The sequence below is a fragment of the Tasmannia lanceolata genome, unplaced genomic scaffold (assembly GCF_043159265.1).
Source record: "Tasmannia lanceolata isolate RefF3 unplaced genomic scaffold, GAP_Taslan_0.1 ptg000037l, whole genome shotgun sequence".
Taxonomy (NCBI): Eukaryota; Viridiplantae; Streptophyta; class Magnoliopsida; order Canellales; family Winteraceae; genus Tasmannia; species Tasmannia lanceolata.
Genome location: NW_027518714.1, coordinates 14,266,206 through 14,286,137, shown reverse-complemented (window position 1 = coordinate 14,286,137; position 19,932 = coordinate 14,266,206). Strand labels below are relative to the sequence as shown.

Genomic DNA, 19,932 nt, shown 5'->3' with positions numbered 1-19,932 from the left:
CTGTTTGATTTTTTCAACTGAAATGAGGTATTAACGGTTGGATTTCCAGACTAATACAGCTGGGGGAAGAGCAACAGAGCAGAAATCGTGGCGACGATGAATCCTCTCCTCATTTTCCTCTCGGTCAAAATCCTTCCCATCTCAAATCTCTTTTGTTTCTTCTTTCCTTTTTTTAGCAAAAAACCTCCAACCACATTACACCCACCTTCAAATGCCCACAAATGTTCCCTTTTTACTCCGGAGAAGAGACCTCTACAACTTCTCTCCCTTTTTCATCCCCAAACATGGCTTCCTCTTATGATTAGTTCTTGTCCTGAATCGTCAAATCCATTGAGGTTTTTCGATTCTTGGTGGGTTTTTTCAATTGGGTTTTGAATTTGGTGAACTTCTGGTTCATAGATTTGGAGAATTTGAAGGTTAAGGGTGGATGTCTTCATCTGGGTTTTGGAGGGTTTGAATCTATAAATCATAAAATCTATGATATTTTGATTATTTGTTGTTCTTATATTGACATGTTTAAGGAATTGGGTAGCTGAGTCGAAGGACTTAACAATTAAAGGTTTCGATCTGATTGAAGTCCGTCTAGTTTTTTAAGATTTGGGGGTTGAATTTGAGGTTTTGGTTAGGGATTTAGGTGCTGGGGGTTAAAGGAGTTGATTTTAGATTGGAATATTGAGGTATTTGGGGGGAAAATTAGAGGATTTCCTGATAGGATTTTGGAGTCATGAGTTGCTTTCCGTGTTTTAGTTCCCATGAGAAGAAAGTAACAAAGAGGCAAATTAGCCAGAGAGAGCGGACGCCAGTTGCTCCCCTGAGAAACCGTGAATCAACGCAACATCATGGTAAGTTTCTATTGTCTTTTCAACAATGGAAGTATAATTAAGTTCTCTTCTATTTTACAATAACTTCAAACTTGGCATGGTCACCTTTCCTGTTCATTAGAACCTTTCTCCAGAGTCATGTAACTAGCTACATTGTACATAGTTATTTGTGCTACACTTTTCTCACCATTTCATCAACAATGTCATCAAGTAAATGAATTGATTTGTATCATCTTTAGTTATGAGCTCAAAACCAATTCTTTGTCTGACAGTATGAGAATTTGTAAATGGGTTCTGGGTTTGATTTGTAGCTCAATTGGTCGAGGTTTTGTATCTCAACCTTGATGTCCTATTGTAGGTTCAATCCCAGCTTACCTACCCACGCACTCACCCCAAAAAAAAAAATGTACAAGGAGTCGTTTTTTTTTTTTTTTTTCATCTAATTTGTATGCGTTCCTTTCTTTTTCATCTTTCTAGCTATTCTATACCACAGTCAATCTGGAGTTGTACTGAGATATGATAAATTTCTGAGCTCTGAAAACCCTTCAAGTTTCCTGAAAACTGGTCCTTGAAAATGAAATGCCAGTAAATTTTGAGTTCTGAAAATTTATACAACCCACGTTAGTTGACCTTATAGCAGAGTATTCTAATTGCACTGTTATGTGAGTTGTAAAACACACCAAGCTCATGTTGACACCTCACACTTATCTTGAACTTCACAAGTGTCTCTCTATTCTAGTCATTTCTGATGATGCTCTTTACCCATTCACCATTGACATGTTTGTTAGTACCTTGAACAGAGAAGTAATGGAAAATGCCATGTTGGCAAACAAACGGGGAATTTGACTGACATTGCACCCAAATGGCAAGCATAATCCGTAAGCGCCCCCACCGGCTTTTGTGCAACCAAACACTTATGGAACCTTCCAAGTACATGTGCCCGGAAAGACTCTTATATCTACAGCCGCCCCAAGCCTCAAATCTCAAAGTCACCATCGCTTGAACAATGATACTGAACTTACAAAATTGTTATTCCTCCCCCCCCCCCACCCCTTTTTTTTTTTGATGTCCTAATTGATTCTCAAATTTCATACAGTGACTTTGGCCTATGGAATATCTGGCAACCTCTTTTCATGTCATATGCTATATTTGCATGAATCCTCTGTCTAGGACACCACCACTCAGAATATTGTGATTCCTAGATTTTTGAGTCCTAAACTACCTGAACTTATGCCTTTTTATGGTTACTTCTGCTTCCCAGTATTTCTCTAGGAAGATGAGGATTTGGCACTATGCATAAATTTCACATTTCTTATCCGAAATGCTCATATTTTATATTATGGCTCAGGTATTTTACCCAAACAGTTCATTCATTCCTCAACCACCTGTTAACTTTGAAAAAGTCAAAATACCAATTCCAGTTAGAAGTACTAGAATGCAACAATATGCAAAATGAATATGGTTGAATGCAATGCACCAATAGAAAAATGCATGTAGGTGTGTCTGAGGGAGTATAAACTGTAAACCATCCTTCCATAATGCAAAATAAGGGTATGAATGGTAAAACAATCCATCTTTAACCATGATTATTTGATGTATTAGAATAGTGGGATGACATAAATTGGATAACTGAATCTCTGTCTGTTTTGTGCTAAAGTGATCTCAACACAAATCCAGACCAACTCAACTCAGCTTATTTCATGAAATCATTTGTCATTTGACACTGTATTTAGGATGTAACTGTTTCTAACCTCATTTCCATCAAAGATTCCTTATTGGCTGCCAACCCTACTTTGATTTTTCCCTTGAATTTTCCATCTTCTAAAAAGTCAAACACATGCAGTTTGAAATTTGATTCTCACTGCTTGTGTGGAAGTTATTTCAGTTTGTGGTGTCTGTTTGTCTCATTTTGCCAGAAATTCCCCTCCTAAACTCACACGTGTCTGTGCTCTCATGCAACAGCTGTTCCACGAAATGACTTCTGCGATGGTCCCTAACAAATCCCAATTTTCGTATAAGACATTCTTTGTAGAATTATATAAACGAGTGATTGTATGATCCTTATAATCTAGAATCTAGACTCTTGTATAATCCATAAAACAGAGATACTGAATAATCTTATCTGGGTTATATAAACTTCTAATTAAAAATACGTCTATGATCTGAGTGACTTTATATTGCCAACTGAGCAAATCAATGGTTAGCTGGCTATGCTTATACCAGAAAACTTGGTTAACTGGTCATATTTTGGAATGTTAGTACAATTCAAACTCAAACTGAAGCAGAATGCATATCAGGAAACCATGTTGAAAAGCTCAAGCCAAGAAACCTCTCCAGTATACTTCTATTGAACAATGACTCATGCTCCATTTTTCCATGTGCAGAGAATCCCAGACAGAAAAATCCAACTGAAACCGCTGGCAAAAAAGATGCTGGCAATGGAAATATTGCGGCACAAACCTTCACTTTCCGTGAGCTAGCTACTGCTACAAAGAATTTTCGGCCTGAATGCCTTTTGGGTGAAGGAGGTTTTGGAAGAGTTTATAAGGGGCGTCTCGAGAACAGTGGCCAGGTAAATATGGTGCCTACCTTGTTTCTGTTCTGTTATTTTCCTCGTACTTGACATTTGAAATTTTTAGGTTCCTTCCATTGAGATATTTTGTACTGATTTCTGTTTGTTCTTGACAGTTTGTGGCTGTTAAGCAACTTGACAGGAATGGATTGCAAGGAAACAGAGAGTTTCTTGTGGAGGTTTTGATGTTGAGTCTTCTTCACCATCAAAATTTGGTTAATCTCATTGGCTATTGTGCAGATGGAGATCAAAGGCTTCTGGTCTATGAATATATGTCATTGGGCTCTCTAGAAGACCATCTGCTTGGTATGGTATATCCTCACATTCTTTAATGGGAGTAATCCTAACCTATTGGTTCCTACTAGCACTCATATTATAATCCTTTTAATCAAGCACAAGTCTTGCGCCATGAGAGTTTCTTTGTGCACATATATCTATGTAGTTGGTTTTAATTAGTTGCCTATATGGTTTCCTCTCTCTACGCGCATAAATTTTCAGAAACACCAATCTTTATTTTAATTGGTTTCAAAATTCTATTGATTCTAGAAAGTAGAAACTGATTCGAGTATCTGTAGTTTTTCAAAAATAACTAAAGTATGTACATTATTCAGAATTCTCATTCTCTGTAATTTCCACTTCAATTTTGCAGACATTGCACCAGACCAGAAACCATTGGACTGGTTTACTAGAATGAAAATAGCTGCCGGCGCTGCTAAAGGCTTGGAGTATTTGCATGAGAAGGCCAACCCCCCTGTGATATACCGTGATTTGAAATCATCTAATATTTTGCTTGATGAAGAATTCAATCCAAAGCTCTCTGATTTTGGGCTCGCTAAACTTGGTCCAGTTGGAGACAAGACACACGTGTCCTCAAGGGTAATGGGGACTTATGGCTATTGCGCCCCGGAGTACGCAAGAACAGGTCAGCTGACATTGAAGTCGGATGTTTACAGCTTTGGAGTTGTTTTACTAGAGTTAATCACAGGCAGAAGAGCCATCGACACTACCAGGCCTAGTGAGGAACAGAATCTAGTTACTTGGGTATTTTTTCTAATTCCTTGCTTCCCTATCAAAAATAAAATAAAAAATAAAAAAGCTGAATTGTAAGCCAATACCAGAAAATTGAATGCTTACATTTCTAAAGTGACAAATGAACTGAACTTTCCCAAAGGTTAGTTTTCTAAGTAATATCATTAAGATATCCTGCCAATTTCATCGTAGCGTTAAACCTGATATAACCCAACTAGCCATGCTCTTGGGTATACAGTAGTTGTTCTCATGAAATGATATATAGTTAGAGCTCTAATAATTAATATTGTTGGTGGCCGCATTTATATCAGGTATTAGAGAATATTAATTATCAGATAGGTGTTGTCCATCACCCTGCCCCTTACCCCTAGTCACATGGTACTTTCTCCGTCCAATTATTTGTCCCTGCCCAGCCCGCATTTCTGGTTCACTAGTTTTATACTTTGTCTAGTTGTCAGGAAGAAAACCTGACAACCTCCTACCATCATTTCCAGGCATGAGTCTCCATACTTGCATCTTCCATTGCTACCAATGTCGTTGCTATGCCTGAGTCCATGGCTTTGTGACCACAGCAACAGATTCCACTGAAAAGACTCGAGAAGGTTTCCTATATACGTACATCTAGTATGTACTTTGAACAACATTAATGTTTCCCTACATGGACTTTGAACAGTGTTTCCTAAGAAAGTACTCTCTTATGCCTTTTATCACTGAATTTTTGTATTAAGTAATAGAAATAAGAGAGTATAAAGTTTCACTCCAATAAAAGAGAGTATAAACTATTACCATAGGAATGATGCCAATTCCTGGTCTGAGCAATAAGATATAAGAGATTATAAATTTATGGAGCATAAATTGTTAGAGACTTGCATCTTCTTAGAATCCTATAGAGGTCAGCTGGTTTTGAAAAGCCACATATACTCACTTCCATGTTGTGTATATAATCCTTAACTAAGACAGATCATCTTATTCATGAAATGCAGTTGAAAAACTCATGTGAGCTTTTTCATTTCTTTTGGAGATATTCAGGCCACCTTGTCGTACATTTGTTGTATTCTTGCATGTTTTATCCTCTGCACTAAACTCCTTAGTTCCTTCAAGTATAATACTAAAATGTATTTGGACCAAATCAAGAACCAGTGGTCTGTTCACCCTGAAAATAGTTCCTTGCTCGAGCTATTTCTAAAATGTTTGAAGCTATTTTCCCTCTATATGGCATTGGTACAACACCGATACAGTGGCAGTGTGGCTTTTATACTTGTGTTCTAGATATGTAGTACATGAGTACCACACTATTTTTGAGATGTCACAAATTATACCTTAGAAGCTCATGACATCTTTTCTCTCCACACATTACTTAATGTACAATCCTTTATCATATTGAACAGGCGCAACCCATTTTCAAAGACCCGAAGAGGTTCCCAGAATTGGCTGATCCACTCCTTGAAGGGGACTTCCCGGAGAGAGGCCTCAATCAAGCGGTAGCTGTCTCTGCCATGTGTCTCCAAGAGGAAGCCTCAGTCCGTCCCTTGATCACTGACGTAGTGATTGCTCTTAGTTTCCTTTCGACAGCTCCAACCAATCGTCCTCCCTCTACACCTCCCGAAGAGACACCCCACGCCAATGATTGTCAGAGGCAAGATGAAGAGAACGCTGAGGAACGGCAGCGAGCCATTGCAGAGGCCATTGAATGGGGTTCTAATTCGAGGGATAACCATAGGAGATCTCGCAGTCAGAGTGGTTCATTGTAATATCACCATCTTGTTCTGTGATTGTGTTTCTCCAACTGTGGGTCTCTTTTGACATGGATTTGTGATTCAGTACAAGAATGATGTTTCTACTTGTGGGCAGCATTCAGTTGTTCACCAAGGATTGAGTTATATAAATGGGAAGCAAGATTTTGAGATTCACCCTTCTCTGCCGATTGCATGTATGATCAAAGCAGGATTTTGAGATTCACCCTTCTCTGCCCATTTCATGTTTGATCTAAACTACAGGAATTTTAAGTACTGCTATTGTTCTTTTTTATTATAACAATGAGTGAATTTGAGTTAACTTTGTTGTTTCATGTCCCATTGAATTATTTGCATACTTTTGTATCTTTCAAGGCTTGTCTTTTTGCTCATATCAGCTGAAGCCTGCAAGTAGGAAGGATAGCTAATTAAAAAACAAAGTTGAAGGAAATGAAGTGACACAGCTGGGGCTCTAATAATTAAATCTCCAATAATTTATATCTCTTATATCTTATTGATCAGACAACGAACCAACATTGATCCTACGCTGATAATTTATAATCTTTTATTTCTAGAACTGAATATAAACATTTAGCGATATAAGATATAAGAGACTACCTTCTTAGGAAACATTATTCAAAGTACATGTGAACAATAATATTGCTCAAATTAAATACAACATGAACGCATTGTATGTAGGTACATGGAAAATGTTCTTCAGTCTCTTCGGTAAACTTTGTTATGGTGGTCGTAGCACTCATGGACTCTGACGTTGCAGCGGCAGCGGCACCAATCACAAATGCATGGAGGAGAGCAGTACTAGGACTGAAGTAAGAGGTCGCCCGATTTTTTTCTTGAAAGACAGCAAATATAGAACTTGGTGCACCAAATACGTGCGTGGGATAGGTAGGACAAAGGGTTAGATGAAGGAAGTGTCACATGACTAGGGGTAACGGTAGGGGGGATGGACACCACCTATCTAATGATTAATATTATCTAGTCCCTTATATAAAATGCAGCCACCAACAATATATATTATTAGTGCCTCGACTATTTGTGGTGAACATATCAACCTATGTTGCTTCCAAAGTTGACCGTACACGTGGGGACATGTGTTGTGGTCAGGACCAATGATCTGGTGCGACGCCACTGAACTTTACAAGATTTTTTTTGCTCTAGCATTGAACAGAAATAAGGGTTGTTAGGGACCTCATTGTAATACAATGCAGCGTCCCCCACTATGTCACAGTGGGTCCCTGATGCAGGTGAAGATGTGCGGAAGCGCTGTCCAAGGTTGCTAGGTGAGCTCTGATGATGCCGAGTAATGTAGTGGACCCATAAGAATGTCTGATTCTTAATGGCAATTCATTCATATAGGGCCTACAACCATGGCAGAGGATTTCACTTTCGGGTAGAGAGAAACAATCTAAAATTGATAATATTAGAATTCATAACACCTCCAACTTACACTGTGACGATTAGCTTCCACATTTCATGCCTTGATTTTCCTCTGAACTCTTGAAGAAACTTGATAGAATTAGGCAAGAAGATGCCTAATTGAAGCATTAAGATGAAATTCCTTGCAAACGTACAAGGAGTAGAGCTGAAGAACAAGAGGGTAACAGCTTGCAAATCAAGCTAGAAATCTCCCTTGTTGAATTTTTTCCAAGCGAACAAAACTTCCCTCCAAAATTATAGTTTTTGACTATCCAAATCGAACGGCCAAAATTACATTTAGTAGGGGTTTTAGGATTGTTCAATTTGGAATGGTTTTCTGGCCGTTGGATATTGAATATGGTCCAGATCAGCCAAAGATGAAGCCCACTATGTTGGAGATGGCGTATCATTGTATTGACACTACAAGAAGGTAGCCCTCGGAAAAAAAAGGGGGCGAATATATCATTTGCCTTAAAATAATGGTCTCGAGCATATAGGTGCGACACTACAAGGAGGTAGCCCTTGGAAGAAAAGGGGGCGAATATATCATTTCCCTTAAAAATAATATTCTCGAGCCTAATTAGGCCTGCCTAAATTGGGGCAGCTTTTACAAAGGCAAAGAGTATATCGAGATCGGTTTCTCCTGTGGAATTCTCCTCCAAGAAGGAACTCTATTTCCGTCTCTATGATGATCCCATTCTCATAAACAAGGGCAAAATGGTCATTTTAGGATTGGCGTAGTTTATTTATTTATTTGCTTCTATTTTTTTCAATGGTGTTGATTTTTGTTCACCCATCGGCATGACACGGTCGAGTCAATCGGTTGATGTGATCAAAACTTGGGAGAGTCAAAAGAGTTCACACATCGGCATGACACGGTCGAGTCAATCGGTTGATGTGATCAAAACTTAGGAGAGTCAAAAGAGTTTTAATTGACTTTGTTTGACAAAACGCGAACTTGGGAAGGAATGCGGCCAAAGGTAGAAGGGAGTCGACTCAGAGGAGTCCACGATGACGGATGGTGACAATAATATAGTATAATTGTGTCACGATTATAAATGCATATAATAAATGAGAAAACGGTTCCTACACATATGTGTAGAGAGTTCTCTAGACACTAGCTTAAAATACAGTGGGGGCCCACATTGTTTGGGTGATCCAAGCCATCCATTTTAAAGGCCCTCACATAGATAGGGTGTCTACAAAAAATCAGATCCATAGGATCATCCCAACCCTACGATTTGTTGAGGTAAAATGGATGTCTCTAAACCTTCACAAATTAGTCCATTTTTTGCCTCCACAATTCGAATGGTTAGGATGATCCTACGGATCTGATTTTTTGTGGACACCCTATCTATATGAGGGCCTTAAAAATGAATGGTTTGGATCACCCAAATAATGTGGCCCCCACTGTATTTTAAGCTAGTGTGTAGATAACTTATCTACACATGTGTGTAGGAACCGTTTTCTCATAATAAATATTTTTACCAATATATAAGTTAATTAAAAGGGAACTTGAACCAACCTTATTCAACCTTCAATTTATGATAATATCCCTCTAAATTAACTTTCATAGAAAGAAAGAAAGAAAACTTCCTAAGAAAAACTTTTCTGTCAGAAATATTTTTCTTGTAATCCAAAGCAAGCAACTGACCGTCTCTAAAATGTCATCGTTAACAAAAGAAAATGATGTACTTCAGCATCATTTTGTTAGGGAAATCCGAGCCGCATATTATTTTTTTTCATTGCCAATCTTGACCGTCAATTTAGAAGGCATCAATGACCGACGGGGTCTCCGTATACGGTTACACGTGGCGGTTTTTTCCAAGGAAAGCTGAAAGCTTAGAGGCGAAGTTTAAATATTCATTCATAAAAGCCGAGGTATTTCTCTTCCATTACGTACTCTTGTGAGAATTGAAGGATTGGGGATTGATGGATTTGTGTAGTTTGCCAGAAGGTTGTATTTCACAGATTATATCACTCACATCTCCTAAAGATGCGTCTAGATCATCGGTCATTTCTTCCATTTTCCGACCGGCGTCAGATTCCGATGTTGTTTGGGATAAATTCCTGCCGTCCGATTACTCTGAGATCCTCTCTAGATCGGTTTCTCCGGTCGAGTTTTCGTCCAAGAAAGAGCTTTACTTTCGTCTCTGTCATCCCATTCTCATCGACGAGGGTAAAATCGTAAGTTTCTTTTATTCTCTTCTCCTTCTTTTGGGGACTCTGAGATTAGCATTTGAATTACTGTAGAATAATTCTGATTTTATTCAACAACAGAGCTTTTGTTTGGAGAGGTCGAGTGGTAAAAAATGCTATATGTTGTCTTCAAGGGAGCTTTGTATTATATTGGTAGATTAGATACTCCTATGTATTGGCAGTGGATTTCTCTACCTGAATCAAGGTCAGTTCTTTACTGAATTTCCCTTTGGCAATGTTAATACCTTTTTTTTTTATTACTTTGTTTAATCTTTGTTTTGTAGTAGGTAGATGTAGAATAATGAGATTTTCATTTATCTTTGATTGAATAACAAAGTGCCTTAGTGACTGTTTATTTAGAACACTCAAGTGATAAATATAGAATGATCTAGGTGTTGGCAGTGGATTTCTCTAACTGAATCAAGGTCAGTTCTTATATCCCATTTGACTATTTCTCAAAACTGCCTGCAAACTTTGCTGATTGTTATTTAATATATGACCAATATAAACTTTATATTTTTAAACTTGGAGTTGGTAGAGCCACCCCCTTCTTTGCTCTCTGTCACCCATCTCTTATGTCTAATATTTTCATTGGCTCCTTCGACATTTTGGTGATTGTACAAAGCAATGAAAAGTTCTAAATGCCTATGGTCTAGGGTCAAGCATTTGGTTAAGACAATCTCTTGATCTCGTTACTCCATTTAATTGTATTTCTAGTGAGGTTTTTAATAAGTGCCCGGTACCCCTAGAAGCTGAACCAACTCTTTCTTTTTTCTAGTAAGATTTCATGTGTGATCTTATTCCCACCGTGTTCTATTGTTGTTTCTCTAAGGGGCGCTACACCGCATTCTCTTGGATGCGCTTATTCAATTGGGTAGTGGCCCCTCCTCGCACGCTCTTCTTCAACAGGAGGTTTGCCGAACGCGTCTCTCGCTGCTGCTGCGTCATACAGCGGGTCCTTCAGACCGGGCCAAGAACTCAAAAATTCGAGGGGTTGTTTAGCCGCTTTTGGTTATCAAAGCTTTCCAAGAACCTCTCCCTTCCCCGTGCTAGCATGCTAGCGTGCGTGCGAGAGTAAGGGAGGCTTAGCCGACCGCTCTTTTCACAACTAATGTAACCGAAACCTAGTTTAGATTAGATAGATTAGTTGGCCTGCTGAAGACACACCAAATCAAAAAACGGATGGTGTGATAGTTGCACACTCGCTTAGTGACTGATCCAGTGCACACCCGATACAGTGTCAGGCAGGCAGGCAAGCTGCCTGTGAAGTTGAAGATTTGAAGTGACGCGAGAAAGCGGACTATGACAGAAAGTGCAGGGAGTCAGAAATGGTATATATATTCATCGATAAGATTTTTTGTTGATTCAAGGAAAAGTTGTGTATTAATCCTGGGAATGTTAATGGCACATAGAAAGATATCTATGTATATTCTTTCAATGAAATATTCTATAAAATATTGCGATTTACGTATTAATCGGGCACTTCTTCTTTTTTTATCGCCTTGTTCCAATGTCAGCAAGGTGTCCTCCATGGCTGTCCTATGGAGTTGTGGCTAGGAAGGGGTTCCCCTCTTAGTTGAGATTTGAAAGGTCGCCTCATCGAGTTCTTGCGTGTACGGCTTTATTCAAAGGATATCGTACCGCCCCCTGAGCGAAGGAGGGAAGGTGCTTTAGAGCCTTATTAGCCAGGTAACTAGGAAGGCAAGCCCTTACTAATAGGGCCTCTTCGATGGATATCCTCGGGACTTTATATCCATATGCTTCTGTTGAGAAAATCCGCCGGGCAAATCTAATCCGATCGTGTACAAATAAATGGAAAAGTAAAGACAAGAAAACAACCAACAATATAAACACCGAGATACGTGGTTCGGCCAATTGCCTACATCCACGGGCGAGAACATGATCTTCCACTATGAGAAAAACAATATATAAGGATTACAATGGATTAAACCCAAACCCATAAACCTGCAACCAAGGAAGCACGGGTACTCTCCGGAGGCCCACGCACCCGTATCGGGTGCATATTGGGTGCGGGTACGCCCGGGTACTCCTTGGGTTCATACAGGGTACGCACCCAAACAATAAACAATTCAAAACTGTTTGGGGCTCACATTTGGGCTCAAAATTACATTTAGGCCTGGTTCATTTGAGATTGTGACAACCGATTGAGAGCTCAAAACTAATTATTGGAGTCAAAATTATGTTTAATTTTAAGTCAATAATTTGTTTGGGGCTCACATTTGGGCTCAAAATTACATTTAGGCCCAGTTCATTTGAGATTGTGACAATGACAATCGATTGAGAGCCCAAAATTGATTATTGGAGTTGAAAATATGTTTAATTTTGAGTCCAATAATCTGTTTGAGGCTCACATTCGGTTGGGAGTTGGGACTATCCCAAACGAATAGGACCTTTAATTTTTTATAAATATATTATATTCAGCGTGCCCCCAACGTACCCATATCCTATTTTTTTTTAAATCACGTACCCGTATCTATACTTCATAACCTGCAACCCTTCCCTTGCTTCTCAAACCCACGACCGTACACCGAGAGAAAACCCAAGAGAACACCCAAGAGAAAAACCCAAGAGAGAACCCTCTCTCTCTCTCTCTCTCTCTCTCTCGGTAGCCAACACACCCTAACCCTCCAACACCTTTGATCGTGTGAATGTAAAAGCTTTACTTTGGTTTCCAAAACCTAGAAAAACCACTTTCCTATTTTCCTCTTGCCTTTCCACCACAACCAACTAACGCAGAACGGAAAGGATGGTGGGTTGTTCGTTCTCACACGAACTTGCGATACCTCGAATCCACGAGCAAAGATAGAGAAAACTCTAAGCTTTTCTTTTATTGAATAATCAAAAGATCCTTGTTCCAACAGAGATGGTGTACATATATCCTCAAAGAGAGATCTCCATTGTATCTTAAAGATAGAAGCAAGTTCCTAAAGATAGGAATTGATTGTATCTTAAAGAAAGAAACAAGATCCTAAAGATAAGAACAAATATAACAACTTCTAAAAACAAAGATAGCAACAAATAAAAGCAAAGATAGCAGCAAATAAAAACAAAGATGGCAATAGATAATATCCTCTTGATCCAACGTGATAATATCCTCTTGATCCAACGGTGAGATCTATCCTGATGTCCGCATTAATCTCTCCCCCTTGAAAAGGAACTCGTCCTCGAGTTGCCATCTGCATATAGGGGCTCTTCGGGTCCATGATACTCAAGCAAGTCAGCCACGTTGAAAGTTCTAGACATGTTCCAATTGTCGGGAAGGTTCACCACATAAGCGTTGTCATTGACCTTGCGCACGATTTCGAATGGCCCATACTTCTTCGGTTTCAGCTTGTTATACGAGCCAGCGGGAAGTCTCTCCTTGCATAAATATACCATGACTAGGTCGCCTTCTTCAAAAAAATTCTTTCTACGGTGCTTGTCAGCTGCAGCTTTAAATTTGGTATTAGACTCCTCCAACCTTCGCTTGACTTCAGCTTGGATGTTTTTTATTTGCTCGGCTAGATTTTCAGCAGCGACACTTCCTGCTGGAAGCTTTGGTAACGGTGCTAAATCAAGAGCATGTTTAGGCACTGCTTGGTACACCACTGAGAAAGGTGACCTCCCAATAGAACTATGCACTGCACCTTGAGGCAATGCATTGTCCCACTGTTTCGGTTTTTCTCCACATATACTACGAATCAAATTGCCGAGACTTCGATTAGTTACCTCTGTTTGGCCATCGGTCTATGGGTGCACTGTAGTGGTATAATTAAGGTTCATATTAAACCTCCTCCAGAGAGTAACCCAAAAATGTGCAAGAAACTTCGAGTCCCGATCAGACACTATTGTCTTTGGGACTCCATGCAATCGCACAATCTCTTGAAAGAAAAGTTTTGCCACTTGTGATGCATCAGATGTCTTCCGACGTGGGATGAAATGCGCCATTTTCGAGAATCAATCAACCACCACTAACACAGAATCAAAGCCCCGTTGTGTTCTTGGCAACCCAAGTATGAAGTCCATGGAAAGGTCTTCCCAAATAGTGTCAGGCACCGGCAAAGGCATATAAAGTCCCGTGTTTTGAGTATTTCCCTCCACCGTCTGACACACAAAACACTTCCTCACAATGACACCCACATCACGCTTAAATTGAGGCCAATAGTAACGTTCTTCAAGGCTCGCAATAGATTTATCTCGCCCCAAATGACCGCTAAGTCCACCTCCATGCAAGTCTCGAATAAGTTTCTCCCACAATGAAGTCTTCGGAATACACAAGCGATTCCCCTTGAAAAGAAAACCTTCATGGATATGGAACCCAGGAATTGCTTCTCTTGAGTTACACTTTGCCCAGATCTCTCCAAAATCATCATCTTTTGCATAAAGGTCCTTTAAGCACTCGAACCCCGCCACTTCAATCTTCATTGCGGCCAAGAGGGAAGCTCGTCTACTCAAGGCATCCGCAACTCGATTGGTAGCCCCAGACTTGTGCTTGATGGTGTAATGGAAGCGCTCTAGGAAAGCTGCCCATCGGGCATGCATTTTGTTCAGATGCTTTTGATTACGAAAATGTTTCAGGCTGACGTGATCCGAATAGATGACAAACTCCTGAGGTAGAAGGTAATGCTCCCAAGTTTTCATTGATTGGACCACGGCATATAGCTCTTGCTCACATGTCGTCCACTTCTGTCTGCCTTCACTTAGTTTCTCGTATAGAATGCCACAGGTTTGCCTTCTTGAGAAAGTACACCTCCAATGCCTACGCCGCAAGCATCGCACTCCACCTCGAACACCTTGCCAAAACTAGGTAAAGCAAGGACTGAGGCTGTCGTCAACTTTAGCTTCAACTCCTAGAAGCTTCTGTCACAATCTCCATTCCAGTCAAACTTTCCCTTCTTCAAGCAGTTGCTTATGGGTGTCGCAATGGCTCTAAAATTACGAATGAACCCCTGTAAAATGAAGCAAGGCCAAGGAAACTCCTCACCTCGCTCACTGTCTTGGGGGTGGGCCATTCTCGTACAGCTTGAACCTTGGAGTCTTCTACTTCTATCCCATTACAACTTACAATAAAACCCAAAAACAAAAGACAACTCTCCATGAACATACATTTCTTCATGTTTACAAACAACTCGTTCTCTCTCAACACAACAAACACGCTCCTCAAATGACTCATGTGCTCACTAGGACTTCGACTATAGATTAGTATGTCATCGAAGTAAACAACAACAAATTTACCAATGAGAGGTTTTAATACCTGGTTCGTGAGTCGCATGAAAGTGCTCGGGGCGTTTGAGAGACCAAAAGGCATCACCATCCATTCGTATAAGCCTTCTTTGGTCTTGAACGCGGTCTTCCATTCATCACCCGGTCAAATACGGATTTGATGATATCTGGAATTGGAAAACGGTAGCGGACGGTGATCTTGTTGATAGTGCGACTGTCGATGCACATCCGCCATGAGCCGTCCTTCTTTGGCACTAGCAACACGGGAACCGGCTCATGCTTTCTCTGATGTGGCCTTTCTGCAGTAGTTCGATCATCGACCTTCTCTTGTAGAATTGCCGACTCCTTCGGGCTCATGCGGTAGTGTGGCAAGTTCGGCAAACTGGCTCCAGGTACAAGGTCGATGTGGTGCTGGATGTGTCGCATGGGGGAAGCTGATTTGGAAGCTCTTCGGAGAGAAGCTCCTTGAATTCCTCTAAGATTGACTTCACCGCTTCTGGAGGGTGTTGCTCAGGTACGTCATTGCCTTTGTTCACCAACATTTAGCACTCGCCGGCTTCCTTCATGTCTTTGGTGAAACTAGACTCGACTTTGGACATGGTAAGATGTGCCCGCCACTGTAGTAGTCTTGGGGTTAGCGATGGGTGGCTTAGTGTACAAAGTGATATTGTGCCCTTCCCATGTGAACATGTAGGCATTCTCCTTGCCAAATTACTTTACTCCGACATCATATTGCCACGGTCTCCCTAACAAAACATGACAAGCATACATCTCGATAACATCACAAGTAACTTCGGATTTATAGTGTTTACCTATCGAGAGTGGGATGCGGCAAATTTGTGTCACTTGGACTTGGGGTCCCTTCTTGATCCTCCCGATCTTGTATGGGTTGGGATGTGGCTCTGCCTTGAGCTTGAGATGTTTCACTACACGTGACGCCACAAAGTTTTTGCAACTTCCGTTGTCGATGATGACGTTGCAAACCTTCGAACTGATGGTGCAACGGGAGAGAAAGATCTTATTGCGCTGTGAGTTATCTTCCTGTTTAGGTGCAAAGAGAAGGCGTTGTACCATACAAGTGATTTCTTCCCCCTCTCCTTCTGAAGCTTCCTCGCCTTGACCCAAGTCGTCTCCGTCGTCTAGATCATGTTCGTACTCCCCTTCGACTAGGTTCACAGATCTTCGCTTTGGGCATTGATTGGAGTGATGGCCTGGCTGTCTGCAACGGTAACAAATATCTCATTTTGGACGTTCGTATTAGTTCTTCGAGGGTAGTTGGGTTGGAGCAGCTGATGAACTTTGCTTGTACTGGTCTCACCATCTTTATTTCCTTGATTGCACTCGGGTTGCACAACTGACCTTGTGGTGTTGGTAGCCGGTTGTTTCTCTTTATCGAAGTTGTTTCGGCCCCCTCGATAAGAAGTGCTTGATCTATTTAATGCTCTCTCAACCCGAAGTGCCGCGTTTTGGGCCTCCTCAATGCTCCACACGGCTTGAAGAGCCATGCGGTCTTGGATAGCGTACTAGAGACCATTGGTGTAGCGTGCTACCTGCTGCTCTTCGTCGTCGACCAAGTTGCATCTGGATTGCAATCTTAGGAACTCGTTGGTATAATCGGTAACACTACGGCCATGTTGAGCACAATTCTGGAGTTGTTGGTAGATGACTTGCCGATGGTCATGTGGGAGAAATCGTCACTGGAGAAGATCCTTCATGTGACGCCAAGTACGTACAGGCGGTTTTCCGCGATATCGCCTTGAGGCCTTCACGTTGGTCCACCAAGCGGCTGCTCCTCCTTTAAGCTTGTACGCCACAAGCTTCACCTTGCCATGAGATCAAAAAATTGCTCGACCTCATACTCCCAGTCGTAGTACCCTTCGATGTCGATGCTTCCATGGAAGTTCGGGATATCGGATTTGATTTGATACTCCTCGTTCCGAGAGGGCTGATATTGCGGATTAGGGTGATAGGATTGTCGACGTCGACCCATCCCAATCCCCTCAAACTCATCTTGCTGATCTTGGCTGAATTCTTCATCAAGGCCGTCGAAGTTGTTGAAGGCATCTTCTTCGGCGTGTGATAGTTGAAGCTATCTCCGACCCATGGGTGCTCACCGATAAAGATGTCGATCACCCTCAGGGGTACGGTGGACGTCATACTCTGTGCGAGTTGCGCCTTCCGGCATAAACTCGGTGAGAATCATACGGACGTCGTCTCTAACAGTAATCCGGAAGTCCCTCAGACTTCGCAGAAATTCTCCTCTCGTCAGCGGCTGATGGGGATCGTCATAATCACCGCTTTGGAGGTTGCCGTCTTCACGTCGAGCGTTGGCCATATTCCCGAAGATCAACCTGCTCTGATACCACCTAACGCAGACCGGAAAGGATGGCGGGTTGTTCGTTCTCGCACGAACTTGCGATACCTGGAATCCATGAGAGACAACTCGAATCCACGAGCAAAGATTACATTTTCTCCTCCTGTTTTGTACTTTGCTCATTTGCTTCTCCGCAATTTGATCATTCATCTTACGAATTTGTCCCAACATAAAGTGGATGGTTTGTCCCAACATAAAGTGGATGGCAATACAGCTTCCTTAGGCCCGGTTTGTTTCGGATTTTGAGAACTGATTGTGAGTCCAAAGCTGATTATTGGACTCAAAATCAATTTTGCGTCCAATAATCAGTCCAATAATCAGTTTTACTCTGTTAGATGCTCTCTGTACTGTATTAACTATTAACCAAAATCATTTTCTATTATAGTTACTGTAAAGAAAAATAGCTTTTGATGTTTGGAACAAATTCTTTGGTGGGTGGGATTTGGTTCTTTAGTTTTTATTGTGAATTTTGGTTATTGAAGTCTGTTTTCTGCTGGGGAATGTACATGTCAAACCCATTGTGGAATGTAGCCTAGTAGTAAAATCATGACCAGGCGCAAATGCATATACAAGTCCCTAGTCATGTTCTGCTCTGTACAGGTTTTCTGAGGTGGCTGAGCTCTTAGCCGTCTGTTGGTTGGATATCAAAGGAAAGATCGACACTCGAATGCTCTCCCTAAAGACGAATTATGTCGCGTATGCCGTTTTAAAATTCCAACCAGATACATATGGATTCGAGTTCCGGCCCGCAAATCTGTCAGTTAAATTAGGAGGCCAGGAATCCGAATGCAGTGTTTTTCTAAAACCCAACACTGCTCCAAGCCTTCGTCGGCTTCGTGCAATATCTCATCGGCTTGATTTGGTGCGTTGGCTTGATGAGACGGGTCGTCTTATTATGCAGCTTCAGTCACCGACAGTAAGTGCAAGATCCTACGAAGGACAGGTCCTGTGTGTGAGAAGTGATGGGTGGATGGAGATTGAGATGGGGGAGTTCTTCAATGATGAGGGAGATGAAGGGGAGGTGGAGATCAGTTTAATGGAGGTGAATGGTGGTCAGTGGAAGAAGGGGCTTATTGTTGAAGGCATTGAGATAAGGCCTAGAACATAACTGAATATTATTACTGCGGAGGGGATCTGTGAATATTATTACTGTTCTTAGCAATGTCAAAATCAGTTTCCTTTTTCGGGACTGGTTCTGGTTAAAATAGTCATTTTTTCAGGCTACATATGATAGTCATTCATCTAATTTCAGAAGAATTTTTAGATTTTGGACTACTACGGTTATTTCCGCAGGCATAGCTGAGGACTGGTCCGGCTATACGATGTATAAAATCAGCTAGTAGGGTTTCTGTTTGGATGCATGTTAAAGTAGTAAGTAGAAGGAAAGTAAAATGACATCACAAGTAAAAGGAAAGTGAAATGACATGGTCTTCCAAAGTTTGTTTGGATGCATGAGAAGTGGGTAAATAAAAGTAGAAGTGCACATTTTCCATTTCATAGCATTATTTGGTTACCATTTACTTTTCTCCTAGCATTATTTGTAAATTTTTCCAAATGCAAGATATTGTTTTGACTTTCCTCTCAAATCAAGAGAAGGGATAGAAAAGAAATAGATAAAGAAAAGAAATGGGTATCTATACGCAGCAGCCACCTCGTGAATGAAGACAATATCTGCTGATAGTAAGCCTTTGTGGCTGCTATCAGATGCAACAGACCATCTGCGAAATGCCTTCTGCACTAGCAAATCCCATTCATGATAATATCCCTCTAAATGAACTGTAGCTATATATCATTTTCCTCTAAATCATTGAAAGAAAGAAAAAATTCTAAGGAAAACTTTTCTGTCAGAAATAGTTTTCTTGTAATCCAAAGAGAGAAAGACAGTCTCTAAAATGTGCCAACATCATCTGACAGCATCATTTTGTTAGGAAAATCCGAGCCACATATTTTTTTTAACTTCTCTTCGTTGCTAATCTTGACCGTTAATTTAGAAGCCAATCAATGACGGCTGTTTTGGCGTACGATACTTTGTAATCGCAAATAACGTGGTGTCTTAGACGGTTCTCCCAAGGAAAACTCAAAGCTTAGAGACGAAGTTTTAATCTTCATAAAAGCCGATGTTTTCTCTTCCTTTTTACATACTCTTTCTCTTGTGAGAAAATCCGTGGAATTGAAGGATTTGTGTAGTCACGGAAACAGCCTATCTGCAAAGCAGGGATAAGGCTGCGTACATTTGGCCCTCCCCAGACCCAGCAATAGCGGGAGCCTCGTGCATTGGGCGCCCATTTTTTTATTAATTTTTTTTCAACAAGTTAGCTCACTAGCCATCGTCATATCACCAGCAATGAGTTGGAATAGTTGTGGACACTAGGTGCTGGTCGGTTGTCACAATCTAAAATAAACAGAACCTAACATTATGACAACCGATTTAGTGTGGTGCTGCATTTGATGATAAATCAATGTTTCTCCCTATCTTCGGTAGAAAAGGGTTAGCAAAAATTCAATGAGGGTCAGTTATTCTATAATGTAAGCCTATGTTCGCTC

General features: G+C 40.8%; 1 protein-coding gene and 1 pseudogene across 2 annotated transcripts; both read left to right on the top strand.

The window, feature by feature from the left end:
* Nucleotides 1–87: 87 nt before the first annotated feature.
* Nucleotides 88–6,330, top strand: LOC143860129 (putative serine/threonine-protein kinase PBL26). Its single transcript, XM_077370663.1, has 5 exons — nucleotides 88–842; nucleotides 3,206–3,393; nucleotides 3,510–3,699; nucleotides 4,043–4,434; nucleotides 5,811–6,330. The coding sequence occupies exons 1-5, from the start codon at nucleotides 725–727 to the stop codon at nucleotides 6,171–6,173; spliced, it is 1,251 nt and encodes a 416-aa protein (XP_077226778.1). The 5' UTR covers nucleotides 88–724; the 3' UTR covers nucleotides 6,174–6,330.
* Nucleotides 6,331–9,453: 3,123 nt separating this feature from the next.
* On the top strand, nucleotides 9,454–18,818 carry LOC143860130 (putative F-box protein PP2-B12; annotated as a pseudogene). Its single transcript, XR_013239607.1, has 3 exons — nucleotides 9,454–9,779; nucleotides 9,873–9,996; nucleotides 17,989–18,818. The product of XR_013239607.1 is annotated as a putative F-box protein PP2-B12 (transcript).
* Nucleotides 18,819–19,932: the final 1,114 nt, after the last annotated feature.

Bases quoted from the DNA above. Each gene is read 5' to 3' on its own strand.
- LOC143860129 (XM_077370663.1), top strand. From the start codon at position 725: ATGAGTTGCTTTCCGTGTTTTAGTTCCCATGAGAAGAAAGTAACAAAG. The intron at 843-3,205 runs GTAAGTTTCTAT...TTCCATGTGCAG, and splicing joins TGAATCAACGCAACATCATG to AGAATCCCAGACAGAAAAAT. The intron at 3,700-4,042 runs GTATGGTATATC...TCAATTTTGCAG, and splicing joins TCTAGAAGACCATCTGCTTG to ACATTGCACCAGACCAGAAA.